General features: G+C 37.1%; 1 protein-coding gene across 1 annotated transcript; it reads left to right on the forward strand.

Annotated features, from left to right (window-relative positions):
* The first annotated feature begins 6,328 nt into the window (after positions 1-6,328).
* On the forward strand, positions 6,329-8,293 carry GJB2 (gap junction protein beta 2). The gene has a single exon (XM_063444904.1). It carries the CDS (start codon positions 6,378-6,380, stop codon positions 7,128-7,130), a length of 753 nt encoding a protein of 250 aa, XP_063300974.1. The 5' UTR covers positions 6,329-6,377; the 3' UTR covers positions 7,131-8,293.
* Positions 8,294-19,796: the final 11,503 nt, after the last annotated feature.

The raw sequence follows: 19,796 nt of genomic DNA on the forward strand, positions 1-19,796 counted from the left end.
CCAAGTAGTCGAATTGGAGCTTAGTTGACTCCATTTTCCATAAATTTTCCATCTAGGCTAATTTGATCTTAAATTTGAAATTCACTTTGAATTCTCACTTTAATGTGTGGATTTTTATGTTTTTATTTGCTAGAGATCGCCTAATAAATTGCATGGTGGTATAGTTTTAGAATAAAGTATTGTTATATAATTTCAAAACAGATTTGATGAGCAGTCTAACCATCAGGTATGTAATTAAATGTGGCAAATTAGACAGGTGGCGCTATTGAAACCCTTGTTGGCACAATGCACGCTTCTCGAATTAAATTAACATCAATCAAACATCAAAATCAAACATCAATTAGCAGAGATAGCATGTTTGCTGGGGTGGACTGCTTTAACTATGATGTCAAACTAGAATTACTGGTATAAACTAATAGAACATATTATATATATATAATAAACCCTATGCACAGGTGTTATAAAGTATATATTAAAGTGTCTGTAGTATTTGTGTATGTGTAGTATACCTTACCGGTGCAATCATCACTTTACTGCTTACAGTAAGGGGAGTGGGGGGGGGGGCGGTGGAGGGGATTAGAATAAGTGCATTAGTTATATGTAAGTGTATTTTGGTTTTATAGTACTAACAACACAGGTGTAAGTAGCACATGGCAGTTTATACTATACTAGAGGGGCGATACAGTATGTACAGTAGTTATAATGTTTATGTGGTATGTATCGGTTTCTTGGATAGAATTATAAGATGTACTTAGTACCTCATAGTTTATAGTATACTATAGTAGAGGGGCGATACAGTATGTACAGTAGCCATAATGCTTATGTAGTATTGTCGGACATATCCCTTCAGTATGTATAGTTTACTTGGTGTGTACTTAGCTTTGTACATGTTACATAATAGTAGATGGGAAATATAGTATGTACAGTGGCTATAATGTATACGTTGTATGGATGTGTTAGACCTGGGGGGTACAGGTGCAGTTACAGGAGAGGTAGTGTAAGTGCAGTACGTATACCTGTGCATGTACATCTATTTTATAACTATACATTTTGCAGATGTACTTGGCACTTTACATATTACATTAAGTAGAGAAGATATACAGTCCTGCAGTAGGTATACAAAGGATTACATAGAGGAACACTATGTGTCTGTATGCTAATGGGGATTATCTGTACCCCAGCTAAATAAAATATAATTGGCAGCGGGAGGTATACAATTATAAGGAGGATAATTTAATCTATTACTTTTCCACTTGATTGTATCACAGCCCAAAAGCTCATTACATGTTCCAACAGAACCATCATACTTAAAGTTTTTAAGACACACCTCAACTACAGGTTCATGTATCCAATGTTCCTTCCAGGTCACGTGGTCTAACCCATCCTAGGCATTTGACACACCAAACTGCTTTGATCTGCTTTTTCCTTGGTTTTTTTTTTTTTTTATGTGAATGCTTAACCCCTTAAGGACCAAACTTCTGGAATAAAAGGGAATGATGACATGTTACAAATGTCATGTGTCCTTAAGGGGTTAAACAATTAGCAGAATGTGTGTCAATTAGCAGAACTTCAAGTCTTGTTTTTGCCCCATCTGTTTGAAATGGCTCCCAGTTTCATGCATCATGAGATTTGATGGTGGAGGGAGAGGGAGGACAATCTGATGCTTTCAGACATAGGTAACCTCTACACTGACTCTACACGAAATGCTTCACCCAGCTGGCAGGGTCCCATCACTAGGAGTTGCATGATGAGGTTTGTGTCATATGTGTGTTAAGAGACAGACGTAAGTCCAATCACTTTATCTTGTTCGGGGGTGGGGGGGTCACACTGGTAGTTGTCTGCCGGGAGCAGTCTTCAGTTTAATATGATTTTAATCTATAGACTCTCTGGTACTTTTTGCCAGTGCAATATAGATTGTATCTACACTTACTTGAACGTGACCTCATCTACAAAATTTCTGGATCTCAGGATCACTTTAAAGCAGAACTGTCACCCCCTTGACAAAAAATTCATATTTTGAAGAGATGGTATCTTTATGAAATACTCATTTTGACTTTGTTGGAATTTCACTGAAATTCGAACCCGGTCAAAAGATATACAGAGACAAAGTAGGGACTGAATAGGAGCAGACGGAGGAAGGTGGCGGTGCCCATGAGGGACATGTTCCGGTAAGTATATCTCACCTTTACCTGCGAACCCCTTCAGGTCAGCAGACCCCCTGCAGCGACATTACTGTCAGGGATCTTTGCAAATTTGGCAAATTCCCCAGATAGTGACAGTGCCACCGTAAGGGGCCTTTTATGCAAAGAGACTGACTCTAATTATAGAGCAAATAATACTATATAAGTAACTTATATATTTTATATTGCTCGCTAAATGTAATTCATTTTGATACTGATCTTTACTGAATAGACTAAACTAAATGTTTTACAATATACTTGCTCAGCCAGTGTGTGATGGTGTCAGGGATTGCCTATGCTTGCTCATAACTTTAGATCGATTTATACGAAATCATTGCAAAGTGTTCAGGAAATACCCATTTAGCACATTTCTTTACACAGAGGGTGGGAGAGAGAGATTGTGGTAGCAGTTTACTTTGGCGTGATGAAATTGCCACAACACTGCTCCAATGACGCACATATAAGGATACTCCATAGTACCATTTCCTTTAAAATCACTACATACGTGTTTATCTTATAAAAACCTGATTTACAGCACTATTAATCACCGATAAGGCATAATGCATAGGGCCACAGTAAAGCAACTTTTGTTAATTCAGCTACTGTGGAGTATAAATCTCTTCATGTAGGCTACTGTGCATGTTGCGGTAGAGCTCATTCACCAACAGAAATATACCTAGTGGGACCAAACCTGAAAGGTATTAGGACATACTCTGTGGATTATAATCATGATGTTCCCTTAGGGGCAGATGTGGCTTGGCCTATTACCAGCTCATTTGACGATCATCGCTTTATCGAATTTAATAATTTTTTTTTCTCAACTAGCTAATTTGTTTTAATTAGTTCTCTAAACAATGAGTTAAAAAAAAAAATCCCATCATTATTTTGGCATATTGTTTGAGACTCCGTTGAGTGGTTACCTCACTAAAGCTCATTGTGTTTTAGACTTGTGCACAAATCGTTTCTGCCTGTGACGAACAAATAGTACTCCTGGTAACGCCCAAATGAATTGATCCGTTCACGTAAATTCCGCACGGATCGATTCGTTCGGGTATAGATTAACAGGAATTTGATTTGTTTGTCGCAAGTGAAAAGGGTTTACTGCTTATCGACTAAATCTCTAAACCAAATACTGTGATTGCAACCCCCTTTGCCACGCCAGCTGCCATGGACTACAGTTCCCATGATTCTTGTACAACAAAGTATGAAATGAAAGGCTGGCTAAGCATTTTAGGATCAGCCATAAATGATCAAGGTGTCAGCATGGGCTTCTTTTGGAGGTGACATCAGTTCCTATAAACCCTGATTAGGTATGTCTGTAGTTATTAGACATGCTCGCTGATATTTCTCTCTGAATTGTGACCTGTTAACTCTTTAAAGGACTTCTAGTGGGAGCTTCCTGCTTTTATGTGTTTTTGCCAAACCATTTATCAACAATCAGTGGTTTTCTCTGAATCATTTATAGAATCTTAAATCATCTGATGTAAATATTAGTGATGCATTATTTTGTTTTGAAAGAACACCCAAAAGAACTCTCTGCCTTCCTGCTTCCATTAATTGCACACAATTATGTGAACTGGAGTAATAGTAGACAGGCTGGTTTTTCATCCTGTAATATATTGGGTGAGTTCTGATTTAAGATGCTGCATCATACCTAGTCATTATTATGTGCATCTGGATCTGTAATCTTCTATATGATAATTTTATAACATGCAAAAGAATCTTCAAACCTTCAGATCATCCTCTCTGTAAGATGATCAAAACTTCAATTAAACTGTCCGAATGTTTGAGAAATACTCACAATAAAATTAGCTTGGGAATATAATGAATACATAATTATGGAAATGATAAATGTATTTTTTATCCTGTTTGCACTAAAGAAACAAAACAAAAAACTTAAGCTTAAAAGGGTTGGCATGGGTGTAGTTAAGTGTCTAGTTTAAGAATGTATACCTGACTTTCACTTTTTATTTAGACCAGGCTTCCCCAAACTCCAGCCCTCCAGATGTTGCTAAACTACAACTCCCATGATTCTATGAATGAAATAGATAGGCTGAGAATCATGGGAGTTGTAGTTCAGCAACATCTGGAGGGCTGGAGTTTGGGGAAGCCTGATTTAGACCGATAGCTTTAAGTGACTCTAAACTTTATTTCTCCCAAGGTTCAGTCAGTCTTGCATCTTATTCCATATCACAATACCACCAGCCCTCATCCACACAGACACACTCACTCTGAGCCAGCCACAAAAATTCCACAAAAGTAGAAAAAAACTGAATGGGTCTGCCATTGTTTAAAGTGATAGAGCACTCCTTAAGTGACGTATTATTTTTTTCTTCTGTTCAGGGGTTGTTATAGGTTTTAACAAAACTACAGGTTTCTAGAAACCTTGGTTTTAAGTACCAGATTTCATTTATTCAAAATCACGTGACACACATATACACACACACTTAGACACATAGATGCTCAGTCAGCCTGATGTCTTATTCAATAAAATGTCAGACATCACACACACTTGCAGGTTTGTTTGCTCAATTGGGAATAGTCGTTACTTTGACAAGGAATTTTATGCTTAAAATAGTCAAGCTGGCTGTTGGGAAAAAATAGCAAAGTTGGGGATTTTAAGTTTGATGTAAAATGTTACATTTCCTGGTAAATTCCCATCCAATTTTTTTGTGGTATAATTACATACTGATCACCGGGTTTATATAAACAGTTTGATGCAAGATTGCTGCTGTTACATATTACCTAACAGATGACCTGACACATCCCTGTGTCACTTGTGTTATTTGTACAATGGCTAAAAAGAAGAGAATAAATCCTGGAAAATTAAAATTACATTTCATTTTAATGAGTCATATATTTGGTTCTTACTTTGCTGAACACGCAGGTTATAAGGGGTAAATTCCACCATCATAGTCAAATATTAACATCAGGGATGAGATCCACACCATAGTTATATACCGCCCCCTAGTGTCCAGGAAACAACTCTACCAGCTCACCTGTGTCTGCATATTCCCTTTAACCTAAAACTATAGAAATCTACATTACTTCACAATTTTTATCCATAAATATTTATTTAGGGTTTTGGAATAATTACAAATATTCTCCCAATCACAATTGTTGAGATTTCAAAAAGGTTTGTCTCCCAGGAGTACATGTTTAAAGTTTGCCAAAAATAATGATGATGAACATTATTACATGTATTTTTTCTTATTAATATCTTTTAACAAATAACATATTTGAGCAAATAATACCTACACATATATATATATATATATATATATTTATCTTGGCTTATGACAAAGATACGTCTTTTCTTTTGCTGATAAAAGGAGTGCAAAGTGCACATTCTACAAATAAATATCTACATCGATCACTGTTAGTCACTGAACTGTGACTTTTCAAAGTGAATTTCTAATTTTAAGCCCAAATAGCTTGTTTAGAAATACATCTTCCAATTCAGCTATCTTTTCGGCTCAGTTATCTTGTGAAATTCACTTTGAATTCAATAAATATGCCTAACAATTCATACTTAACAAAAGCAAGAATTGTAAGATTTAACAGTTTCGGTTTCCTGCGAGATGTATTTTTTTTTTATCATTTAACTTTTTCCCCATACATCATGGTATTTAGTAAATAGTTCTGTAAAGTAACTTGATATTTCAAATTAAAGGACAATTGTCATCCTAAACTATTTTTTTAATGTAATGATCCATTCATCAAGTATTGAAAGTATACAGATTTGTAAAAAACTAACATTTTTGAAAAACTCTTCCCGTTTTTTATTATATGACAAGATCCTTCAGCCATATACATGCACGTTGGGTCGGACAGTGTTAGTCTTTGTGGTCTTCTCTGCTTCACTTCCTGCACAGAAGTAGGGAAGACCATGGAAGACCATACATTTACATAAATGAGGCAACGGGGACCCTTTATATTGCATACAGTCTAAACATATATTGGAATGTGTTCCTATTTTGTAGGAAATCTGTTTTTTAATGATTTTTTTAATGGAATAATAATTTAGCTTACAATATTTAAACTTTTAATGCCCCAAAGATGTATGAGATGCACTGATAAACTGAACAATAAAACTTTTTATTTTGCCTATATTGTCAATGTTTTACAATATTCTACTTTGGAACCCAACATCTAATATGTGTTCTTGTCATCTTCCAGAAACCCCCATCAAAAGGCATGGATTGGGGATCTCTTTATGAAGTGATTGGAGGAGTTAACAAACATTCCACAAGTATTGGCAAGATATGGCTCTCTGTTCTCTTTATATTCCGCATTATGATACTGGTGGTGGCTGCTGAAAGTGTTTGGGGAGATGAACAATCTGATTTCACCTGCAACACCTTACAGCCTGGCTGCAAAAATGTCTGCTATGACCATCACTTCCCAGTCTCTCACATCAGGCTCTGGTGCCTTCAGCTTATTTTCGTTGCCACGCCAGCCCTTTTAGTAGCAATGCATGTGGCTTATATTAAACATGAAGAGAAAAGGAAGCTGCAAAGGAAAGGAAACTGTCAGGAAAAAGACCTGGAAGATATAAAGAATAGAAAAATGAGGATAGTTGGAACCCTGTGGTGGACCTACACCACAAGCATTCTCTTCAGAATCCTTTTTGAAGCTACTTTTATGTATTTATTCTACTTTTTGTACACTGGATTCCATATGCAGCGTCTTGTGAAGTGTGACAACTGGCCTTGTCCCAATGTGGTTGACTGTTTTATTTCCAGGCCCACCGAAAAGACTGTATTTACTATCTTCATGATCATAGTGTCTGGTATCTGCATGGTTCTGAATGTTGCGGAATTGTGCTATCTGATCATCCAGGCATTTATGAGAAGATCAAGGAAAAGGGCAAAGCAATTGAGAGCCATCATGGGAACTGAAGAAGAGCAAAATAAAATAAATGACAAGAAATTGGCTCACGCAGAATAAATTTGGTACCGTGGCTGCCATTCACCAAACTACAATATTCTTCCAAGAATGTATTTTCTTTTAATTTATATAGTGTTGATTACACAGAAGGCACATTAACGACTGAAATGTGTAACCCTTCTGTGCCATGCTACTTTAGAATAAGATGAGCTTGATACCATTTGAGAGGTTCTATAGGAAGCAGTAGGGTGTTTGAGATGTTCTCAAGAGTTTTCTCAAGAGGAATTATACACTGTAAAAGTATTTGGGGAACTTTTTATAAAATTTGTAGTGGGACTTACTTGACTGAGGTTTTTTTATGAGTTGTTATGTTTTATTATTTATGTTCAAGAAGATGTTTTAGTAGGGAAATGAATTATTAAAACTTGTAATTAAAAATGTAGTGATATTATTTGAATAAAAACACTGCCACTTTTAGTATGGGTGGAACTGAGAAATGTGCAATTAAATGGATAGGGGTTGAATATGAGGTGTATGAAGTTACATGAAGTATTCACAATGTCTTCCTAAGATTACGTTATGAGAGAAATTTGCTTGGAGATGAACAATGTGCTGATGAACAAGCTCACAAGAAATGCATACATGTCAAGTTATTGTTTCATTTGAAGAGGAAGACAGATATTTTCCCCTACGGGGGCTGGAAAAATGTTCTGATGGACAAACAAATTTATTGTATTGACTTAAGGAAGTATATGTCTTCATGGACAAAGGCTATGGCTGGCCAGATAAGAATGGTCATGTGTTGAGAAAATTTGACCTTTTCAGATTTGGGACAAATATGTTTATAGGCAAAGACTCAGGCTGCTTATCTGCCAGCCGTTGTAGCCGTCTGCCAAACCCAGAGCTTTCAGATCAAACTTGGGAAGTTTTCACGTGCAAAGTTTTTAATCTCCAACGTTCCATGTATGATCAAATCTATGACTAAGTGGAAGCTCTCACATTTGTCAGAGATAATTATAGATGTTTTCAAATAAAACCACAGGAAATAACAAATACTAGCCAAAGCATGCAAAAGCCTCCATATAATAAAATTTTAAAAATGAATCGGCACTGTTAGAAAAATTTCCAAGTAATGTATCTACAGAAGTCACCATTAAAATCTATGTCCTCGATTTTTAATTGTTGGGTAAACTTTTCGAAGGATTTAATATTTTTTGGATAAACTTTTTAAATTGTTTTATATATATTTACATATCAAAATATATCATACATCAAAAAGAACATAATTATATCGAAAAAATATCAAAATATTGCAACATTAAAATATGTTTTTATAATATTAAATAATTTTAAAAGTTTATCCAAAAATATTAAACTGAGGCCTATGGGAAGTTTTTTAAAATAAATCATTTGGATATATTCTAACAGTATTGAATCATGTAGAAACCTTCTTAAAATTAGGCCAAAGTGTTTGCACAAACCCCACATTGCAACTAATTCTAAAACTGAATAATGCAGCTTAAATTGTTTTTGCGGCAAGTAGCAAATGGAATTCAACTTTGACACTGCCTTAATAGCAAGACTATGAACACTATCTAACACTATATGAAGAAATGCTATGCAACATTCACATGTTAGTGAAAACCTGTGTCATAACACAATTCTAGACATTTAAAGACACATTGCTGTTTCAAACAAGCTGACGGGGGACCATTTTCCATTTGCACATTTTAATTCCTCTTCTATCTTACAATGTCGCTCTGCTAAGCACATGCCCAATGGCCAGAAAAACATCAATATTATCTATAGATATGTCAGACAGAGCACAGGTGTGTGTTTGCGTGTGTGTGTATATATATACATGCATGCATATAATATATACACACACAAAAAAGGTAAGCAATATTCTAGACTTGAAACTAAATCTCATATATGTTTCTTTATGTAAATATTTAGATTTTTTGAAAAGAAAGGGGTGGAGATGGTTGAAATGAGAGTACTGTACACACTGTCTTCCCCATGCATTCATCCTCAGTAAACCACTGCATTGTAGGTTTGTCTGTTTTTTTTGTTTTGTTTTTATTGTGTGTCTGTGTGTATTTTTTTTTTTATTTCATATGTTTTAGGCAGGGTGTGTAGGCTTACAGTTTGTTGATACCAAAACAAATGACTGTTTTTTTTGTATTTAGGCTCCAAAAGAAGTAAATGCATTTAAGACTATATAGAAAATGATGAGAAATTAGATTAGCCTAACCAGAAGGCTGACATTAAAACTGTATTTACAATAATAGGTCACAAGGTGGAGCTGTTCATGTACAAAATGTCAATGTGAAGACACATCATTTTTGTATGTTTTCATTGAAATAAATAAATATTTTACTAACTTTTGTATTTAGAATTATTTAAGGAACATATCATATGGTAAATTATGTTATGACAGATGTATATGCAAATATTGCCAAATCATTTCTTTTTGTGGGGGTAGGAGGGTAGGAGGGGGATAAAGGTTGGGGGTGGTGTATCACCCTGGTGAAAGATTTTATACCTGCATCCTTCCTCTTATAGTCATTCTGCCTATTTAAAACACACTGATCAAAATGTGATGGAAGTTGAGACTGGAAAAAAATGTTATTTACTAACAAGTGCAACTAAGCCACAAGGTTTATTCACTCCACAGAAAACCATAGAAACCACAATGCCATTGCTATCTGATAGATGGCATTTAGTGATGTCGCGAACATCAAATTTTTGGTTTGCGAACGGCGAACGCGAACTTCCACAAATGTTCGCGAACGGGCGAACCGGGCGAACCGCCATAGACTTCAATGGGCAGGCGAATTTTAAAACCCACAGGGACTCTTTCTAGCCACAATAGTGATGGAAAAGTTGTTTCAAAGGGACTAACACCTGGATTGTGGCATGCCGGAGGGAGATCCATGGCAAAACTCCCATGGAAAATTACATAGTTGATGCAGAGTCTGGTTTTAATCCATAAAGGGCATAAATCACCTAACATTCCTAAATTGTTTGGAATAACGTGCTTTAAAACATCAGGTATGATGTTGTATCGATCAGGTAGTGTAAGGGTTACAAACAATAGCCAACAGGTATATCTCAAACAATATACAGAAAATTATATATAAAAAGCAATAATACTTAGCTTATAAAGAAGTGTTACAGCCTCCCTAGGTCGCTACCCAAATAAGCGACCTATATCATATATGGTAGACCAAAAACAAAGAGGATTCGGGATATGGCTGTAAAAATCTACAGGAGAAATATAAAACATGACATAGTGTGATATTGTTATAAAACACAATATTTTTGCGCAGCAATCTTTTGCACTCACAAGATGTAGATGGTATATGCGCTCTTAGGGTGCCTCTCCCGATGTAATGGGGGGCTAGCTGGTATTTCTTATCACCTCAGGATCCTTATTCCACCAAACAACATCCACAGGTCAGGGTTCGGTAAAAAAAATATTTTTTTATTATTATTCAATAAAAAGTGTAGTCACTATTTTAGCATAGGATATGGATAATAAAAAAGAATTCGTCCTACGCGTTTCGTTCTGTAAGAACTTCTTCAGGGACTACAGTTAAAACAATAGCAATGTATCAATATACAATACAAAGATAAACATATCCTTAAAAAATCCCCCCCTCCCTGTGTCCTTACATAGGGCTAATCCCTAAAGTCCATTGGTGGATCCAGTGGGTGTGTAGATCTTCTATGTTCTTGATCGGAGGAATAATCTCCCTATATCAGCTGTCTTCCGTTTTTCAATTTGCTGCAATTTGTATTTCGCAAAAACCAAAGAAAAGAAAATGTTACCTGCGCTTGCTCCTTAATCCCTATGTATATTTAGACAAATGGAGGTCATTTAGTTGCTCCAATGGCCATTGGAGGGAATGCCCGCCTGCCAATGTCAAGGCAGACCCCCCTAAGCGGGTCCTAACACTGACCCTTCAGCCTGCTTCCTTGAGCTTCTGGCAAAGATATCTCCAATGAGACAGAAAGGGGTATTTTTTATACACACCCCTATACTTATTAACCCTTAATAGGGAACACATGGGATGGGCAGCAGCATTGTAACCAGGCTGTGTGATACAAAGTAAATACAAATACAAAAAGAGAAGTCCTGCGCTTAGTCCCATTACTGCTGGGCCAGCTGCAATGACTACAATACACATCAGCCCCAATATATAGTAAAAACCAAAGAAAAGAAAATGTTACCTGCGCTTTCTCCTTAATCCCTATGTATATTTAGACAAATGGAGGTCATTTAGTTGCTCCAATGGCCATTGGAGGGAATGCCCGCCTGCCAACGTCAAGGCAGACCCCCCTAAGCGGGTCCTAACACTGACCCTTCAGCCTGCTTCCTTGAGCTTCTGGCAAAGATATCTCTAATGAGACAGAAAGGGGTATTTTTTATATACACCCCTATACTTATTAAGCCTTAATAGGGAACACATGGGATGGGCAGCAGCATTGTAACCAGGCTGTGTGATACAAAGTAAATACAAATACAAAAAGAGAAGTCCTGCGCTTAGTCCCATTACTGCTGGGCCAGCTGCAATGACTACAATACACATCAGCCCCAATATATAGTAAAAATCAAAGAAAAGAAAATGTTACCTGCGCTTTCTCCTTAATCCCTATGTATATTTAGACAAATGGAGGTCATTTAGTTGCTCCAATGGCCATTGGAGGGAATGCCCGCCTGCCAACGTCAAGGCAGACCCCCCTAAGCGGGTCCTAACACTGACCCTTCAGCCTGCTTCCTTGAGCTTCTGGCAAAGATATCTCTAATGAGACAGAAATGGGTATTTTTTATATACACCCCTATACTTATTAACCCTTAATAGGGAACACATGGGATGGGCAGCAGCATTGTAACCAGGCTGTGTGATACAAAGTAAATACAAATACAAAAAGAGAAGTCCTGCGCTTAGTCCCATTACTGCTGGGCCAGCTGCAATGACTACAATACACATCAGCCCCAATATATAGTAAAAATCAAAGAAAAGAAAATGTTACCTGCGCTTTCTCCTTAATCCCTATGTATATTTAGACAAATGGAGGTCATTTAGTTGCTCCAATGGCCATTGGAGGGAATGCCCGCCTGCCAACGTCAAGGCAGACCCCCCTAAGCGGGTCCTAACACTGACCCTTCAGCCTGCTTCCTTGAGCTTCTGGCAAAGATATCTCCAATGAGACAGAAAGGGGTATTTTTTATATACACCCCTATACTTTTTAACCCTTAATAGGGAACACATGGGATGGGCAGCAGCATTGTAACCAGGCTGTGTGATACAAAGTAAATACCAATACAAAAAGAGAAGTCCTGCGCTTAGTCCCATTACTGCTGGGCCAGCTGCAATGACTACAATACACATCAGCCCCAATATATAGTAAAAACCAAAGAAAAGAAAATGTTACCTGCGCTTGCTCCTTAATCCCTATGTATATTTAGACAAATGGAGGTCATTTAGTTGCTTCAATGGCCATTGGAGGGAATGCCCGCCTGCCAACGTCAAGGCAGACCCCCCATAAGCGGGTCCTAACACTGACCCTTCAGCCTGCTTCCTTGAGCTTCTGGCAAAGATATCTCTAATGAGACAGAAATGGGTATTTTTTATATACACCCCTATACTTATTAACCCTTAATAGGGAACACATGGGATGGGCAGCAGCATTGTAACCAGGCTGTGTGATACAAAGTAAATACAAATATAAAAAGAGAAGTCCTGCGCTTAGTCCCATTACTGCTGGGCCAGCTGCAATGACTACAATACACATCAGCCCCAATATATAGTAAAAATCAAAGAAAAGAAAATGTTACCTGCGCTTTCTCCTTAATCCCTATGTATATTTAGACAAATGGAGGTCATTTAGTTGCTCCAATGGCCATTGGAGGGAATGCCCGCCTGCCAACGTCAAGGCAGACCCCCCTAAGCGGGTCCTAACACTGACCCTTCAGCCTGCTTCCTTGAGCTTCTGGCAAAGATATCTCCAATGAGACAGAAAGGGGTATTTTTTATATACACCCCTATACTTTTTAACCCTTAATAGGGAACACATGGGATGGGCAGCAGCATTGTAACCAGGCTGTGTGATACAAAGTAAATACAAATACAAAAAGAGAAGTCCTGCGCTTAGTCCCATTACTGCTGGGCCAGCTGCAATGACTACAATACACATCAGCCCCAATATATAGTAAAAATCAAAGAAAAGAAAATGTTACCTGCGCTTTCTCCTTAATCCCTATGTATATTTAGACAAATGGAGGTCATTTAGTTGCTCCAATGGCCATTGGAGGGAATGCCCGCCTGCCAACGTCAAGGCAGACCCCCCTAAGCGGGTCCTAACACTGACCCTTCAGCCTGCTTCCTTGAGCTTCTGGCAAAGATATCTCCAATGAGACAGAAAGGGGTATTTTTTATATACACCCCTATACTTTTTAACCCTTAATAGGGAACACATGGGATGGGCAGCAGCATTGTAACCAGGCTGTGTGATACAAAGTAAATACCAATACAAAAAGAGAAGTCCTGCGCTTAGTCCCATTACTGCTGGGCCAGCTGCAATGACTACAATACACATCAGCCCCAATATATAGTAAAAACCAAAGAAAAGAAAATGTTACCTGCGCTTGCTCCTTAATCCCTATGTATATTTAGACAAATGGAGGTCATTTAGTTGCTTCAATGGCCATTGGAGGGAATGCCCGCCTGCCAACGTCAAGGCAGACCCCCCTAAGCGGGTCCTAACACTGACCCTTCAGCCTGCTTCCTTGAGCTTCTGGCAAAGATATCTCTAATGAGACAGAAATGGGTATTTTTTATATACACCCCTATACTTATTAACCCTTAATAGGGAACACATAGGATGGGCAGCAGCATTGTAACCAGGCTGTGTGATACAAAGTAAATACAAATACAAAAAGAGAAGTCCTGCGCTTAGTCCCATTACTGCTGGGCCAGCTGCAATGACTACAATACACATCAGCCCCAATATATAGTAAAAATCAAAGAAAAGAAAATGTTACCTGCGCTTTCTCCTTAATCCCTATGTATATTTAGACAAATGGAGGTCATTTAGTTGCTCCAATGGCCATTGGAGGGAATGCCCGCCTGCCAACGTCAAGGCAGACCCCCCTAAGCGGGTCCTAACACTGACCCTTCAGCCTGCTTCCTTCAGCTTCTGGCAAAGATATCTCCAATGAGACAGAAAGGGGTATTTTTTATATACACCCCTATACTTTTTAACCCTTAATAGGGAACACATGGGATGGGCAGCAGCATTGTAACCAGGCTGTGTGATACAAAGTAAATACAAATACAAAAAGAGAAGTCCTGCGCTTAGTCCCATTACTGCTGGGCCAGCTGCAATGACTACAATACACATCAGCCCCAATATATAGTAAAAACCAAAGAAAAGAAAATGTTACCTGCGCTTGCTCCTTAATCCCTATGTATATTTAGACAAATGGAGGTCATTTAGTTGCTTCAATGGCCATTGGAGGGAATGCCCGCCTGCCAACGTCAAGGCAGACCCCCCTAAGCGGGTCCTAACTTTTTACTATATATTGGGGCTGATGTGTATTGTAGTCATTGCAGCTGGCCCAGCAGTAATGGGACTAAGCGCAGGACTTCTCTTTTTGTATTTGTATTTACTTTGTATCACACAGCCTGGTTACAATGCTGCTGCCCATCCCATGTGTTCCCTATTAAGGGTTAATAAGTATAGGGGTGTATATAAAAAATACCCCTTTCTGTCTCATTAGAGATATCTTTGCCAGAAGCTCAAGGAAGCAGGCTGAAGGGTCAGTGTTAGGACCCGCTTAGGGGGGTCTGCCTTGACGTTGGCAGGCGGGCATTCCCTCCAATGGCCATTGGAGCAACTAAATGACCTCCATTTGTCTAAATATACATAGGGATTAAGGAGAAAGCGCAGGTAACATTTTATTTTCTTTGATTTTTACTATATATTGGGGCTGGTGTGTATTGTAGTCATTGCAGCTGGCCCAGCAGTAATGGGACTAAGCACAGGACTTCTCTTTTTGTATTTGTATTTACTTTGTATCACACAGCCTGGTTACAATGCTGCTGCCCATCCCATGTGTTCCCTATTAAGGGTTAAAAAGTATAGGGGTGTATATAAAAAATACCCCTTTCTGTCTCATTGGAGATATCTTTGCCAGAAGCTCAAGGAAGCAGGCTGAAGGGTCAGTGTTAGGACCCGCTTAGGGGGGTCTGCCTTGACGTTGGCAGGCGGGCATTCCCTCCAATGGCCATTGGAGCAACTAAATGACCTCCATTTGTCTAAATATACATAGGGATTAAGGAGCAAGCGCAGGTAACATTTTCTTTTCTTTGGTTTTTACTATATATTGGGGCTGATGTGTATTGTAGTCATTGCAGCTGGCCCAGCAGTAATGGGACTAAGCGCAGGACTTCTCTTTTTGTATTTGAATTTGTATTTCGCGCCCTTTTTCGGCTGATACCGGAAATGGTCATTTCTACCGGAAGCAGTAGACGTCACGGGAACGTCAGCGTTTCATATGCGTTCCACCAAAAACGTCACCATAGCAACCGGACGTAATCGGCTTATTCAGAGATCGTATAGAAAAAAACAGGGGGCTAATTAGAGCCCACATTCTACTGAAGAAAAGAGTGTTAGTCATGCATAATGAGCTTATCTATCATCCACATATATGTTAAATGTTATCATCATCACTAATCCAATCATATAGGGTTAGTATTGATCCCCACATATAGCCAAGTGGTCATAATATCTCAATACATTCTAAATCAAAGAAGAAAATTTCATGTTATCCAGTGATCATATACATTATATTTATTGTTACAAAGTGATTTTAATTTTTTTTCATTTATAACTTTATAGAAACTTAATGGAAATGAATACCTTATTTACTCTATTATATATCACCATGTTTAAACTCTAACCAATTATTTATAAATTATAATCATTATTCAGTGTATTATATTCTATTTGTCCTTTTTATATAGAACCTTAGGACTAAACTATTAAGTACCCTAAGGCAATCCATTGTTATGGTTATTAAAGAAATAGTGAATTATATCTCAAAAAAGTGTAATTTTTTTTAAATTTTTTTTTTTTATTTCAGACAGTACCTGCCGATATTTTTCTGCTGCGGTTCATATAGTTCGGACAATGGTACTTAAGTCATCATTAATATTTCGCAATATCAAAAACAAAAACATATAGACATTACAATACAAACATATAGATGGTGACAAAGGTCCTCAGTAATGTTCCCATAGTAATAGTTAGAGTAACTAGCTGATTATCTAATATTTATTCTTAATTTCTTTTCTTTTCCTCTTTTTTTTTTCCTTTTTTTTTTTTTTCCTCCCCTTCTTTCCTTCCCTTTTCTTTTTCTCCTATTTTCTTTATCAAATTAGAATATGCACAACTTATTCAGCCATTTATCTATATCCATCTTTTTTTTTTTTTTAAGTTTATATTTAAGCCGTTTTCCATTTTTAACTGAAAAGTTAACTGATTTTTTATAGTTTGCCAATTTGGTATACTATTAGTTCTCCATCTTCTAGCTATGGAGATCTTTGCCGCTATCAGCGCGTGAGTAAGAAAGTATTGAAAATCCATATTATATTGGCTAAGGTTTAAGTGTAGTATACATAGTTCTGGAGACAAGGGTATTTTAGTATCTATTATTTCTTGGATTTTGCCTATAAACATTTTCCAAAATTCTATTATCAGGGGACAGCTCCACCAGATATGTAACGTGTCTCCCGTCGCACTATCACATCGCCAGCAAGTAGCTGTTATGTTAGGATCCATTTTGTTCATGCGACTTGGGACCAGGTACAATCTATTTATAATCTTAAAATGTAACTCAACTAAATTTAAGCATTTGATATGTTTAGCCACAGACACCCAAGCTTTTTTCCAGTCGCTTTTTTCTAATTTTTTCTTTATTTTCAAATCTTTCTCCCATTTCTCAATAGCCGGAAAAATAAGATCTTCTTCCCAGCAGTAATGGGACTAAGCGCAGGACTTCTCTTTTTGTATTGGTATTTACTTTGTATCACACAGCCTGGTTACAATGCTGCTGCCCATCCCATGTGTTCCCTATTAAGGGTTAAAAAGTATAGGGGTGTATATAAAAAATACCCCTTTCTGTCTCATTGGAGATATCTTTGCCAGAAGCTCAAGGAAGCAGGCTGAAGGGTCAGTGTTAGGACCCGCTTAGGGGGGTCTGCCTTGACGTTGGCAGGCGGGCATTCCCTCCAATGGCCATTGGAGCAACTAAATGACCTCCATTTGTCTAAATATACATAGGGATTAAGGAGAAAGCGCAGGTAACATTTTCTTTTCTTTGATTTTTACTATATATTGGGGCTGATGTGTATTGTAGTCATTGCAGCTGGCCCAGCAGTAATGGGACTAAGCGCAGGACTTCTCTTTTTGTATTTGTATTTACTTTGTAATTTTTTTTAAATTTTTTTTTTTATTTCAGACAGTACCTGCCGATATTTTTCTGCTGCGGTTCATATAGTTCGGACAATGGTACTTAAGTCATCATTAATATTTCGCAATATCAAAAACAAAAACATATAGACATTACAATACAAACATATAGATGGTGACAAAGGTCCTCAGTAATGTTCCCATAGTAATAGTTAGAGTAACTAGCTGATTATCTAATATTTATTCTTAATTTCTTTTCTTTTCCTCTTTTTTTTTTCCTTTTTTTTTTTTTTCCTCCCCTTCTTTCCTTCCCTTTTCTTTTTCTCCTATTTTCTTTATCAAATTAGAATACGCACAACTTATTCAGCCATTTATCTATATCCATCTTTTTTTTTTTTTTAAGTTTATATTTAAGCCGTTTTCCATTTTTAACTGAAAAGTTAACTGATTTTTTATAGTTTGCCAATTTGGTATACTATTAGTTCTCCATCTTCTAGCTATGGAGATCTTTGCCGCTATCAGCGCGTGAGTAAGAAAGTATTGAAAATCCATATTATATTGGCTAAGGTTTAAGTGTAGTATACATAGTTCTGGAGACAAGGGTATTTTAGTATCTATTATTTCTTGGATTTTGCCTATAAACATTTTCCAAAATTCTATTATCAGGGGACAGCTCCACCAGATATGTAACGTGTCTCCCGTCGCACTATCACATCGCCAGCAAGTAGCTGTTATGTTAGGATCCATTTTGTTCATGCGACTTGGGACCAGGTACAATCTATTTATAATCTTAAAATGTAACTCAACTAAATTTAAGCATTTGATATGTTTAGCCACAGACACCCAAGCTTTTTTCCAGTCGCTTTTTTCTAATTTTTTCTTTATTTTCAAATCTTTCTCCCATTTCTCAATAGCCGGAAAAATAAGATCTTCTTCCTCGAGTCTTAGTATCGAATTACACTTTTTTAATAGATTTTTCGTGTCATTCGCTTTCAACAGATGACATAGTTTATATTTAACTTCTGAGTATTCTGTATCTAGTACTTTGCTTAAGTAACTGTTAATCCTTATGGAGTTATATTTTTCTTTTTCTGGGAGAGCGAATTCTGTACTTAGTTGTTCAAATGATTTAAGATTTGATCCAATCATTAGATCTTCTATATTTTGTATGCCTGCTTTGGCCCAATTTTTTAAATTTAGATCTTCTATATTGTTTTCCAAAATTAGAATTGGTAAAATGTTTATGATACGATTGTTAAGACCCATACTTTTTCTTATTTTGTTCCATGCTTCTCCAATATTTTGTAACACTATACTTTCAGAACATGGTTGGCAGTTATCTTTCTTTTTTGCGTCAACCAAAAAAGGGTAGACAGATCTTTGTTATTTGACATTTTTTTTTCTATTGCATACCATCTCTCATGTTTAGCCTCTGTATGTTGTGAAATAATACAATGAGAGAGAGTACTCGCTTGATAGTATTGTTGGATCAGCGCAAGTCCTACTCCTCCATTTGCTTGTTTAATCGCCAAGAATTTTCTTGCCATCCTAGGTTTCTTTGATTGCCATATAAATTTCGAGAAAGATTGTTGGATAAGTGATAGCCAACTATCGGGTACCTTCAGAGGAGGCATTCTAAATAGGTATAACCACTTTGGTAGGACATAGGATTTAACTATATTTATGCGGCCCCACCAGGAGAATTCCAGATTTCTCCAATCTTTTAATATTTTGTTCATTTTTAGAAGTAATGGGAGGAAATTGATCTCAACAATTTTGCTTGGATCTGTACAGATGTTAATTCCCAAATAATTCAATGATTTTTCAATCCAAGTAAAATCAAACCTCTTTTTTATCTCTTTTTTTTCTTCCATATTTACATTACTCGCCAGGATAGTTGATTTATCTGTATTTAATCTGTAGCCAGAAACCTGTGAAAACTTTTCTATAATTGTCATGAGCTGTGTTATTGATTGTAACGGATTTTCTAAGGTTATAATCACATCATCTGCGTAAAGGTTTATTTTTATGTTTTCTTTCTTGTGGTCAAAACCAGAGATGTTTTCTTCTTGTCTGATGGCAGATGCCAAAGGTTCTAATGAGATTATGTAAAGTAAGGGGGATAACGGACACCCCTGTCGTGTTCCATTAGATAATGGGAACCAATCTGAGCTAAAGCCATTCCCCATTATTCTTGCTGTTGGGCCAGTATATAGGGCAAAAATGTTCTCAAGAAGTCTTCCC

The sequence above is a fragment of the Pelobates fuscus genome, chromosome 1 (genome assembly GCF_036172605.1).
Source record: "Pelobates fuscus isolate aPelFus1 chromosome 1, aPelFus1.pri, whole genome shotgun sequence".
NCBI classification, from domain to species: domain Eukaryota; kingdom Metazoa; phylum Chordata; class Amphibia; order Anura; family Pelobatidae; genus Pelobates; species Pelobates fuscus.

Excerpts from the sequence above, each read along its gene's own strand:
- GJB2 (XM_063444904.1), top strand. The coding sequence starts at position 6,378 with ATGGATTGGGGATCTCTTTATGAAGTGATTGGAGGAGTTAACAAACAT.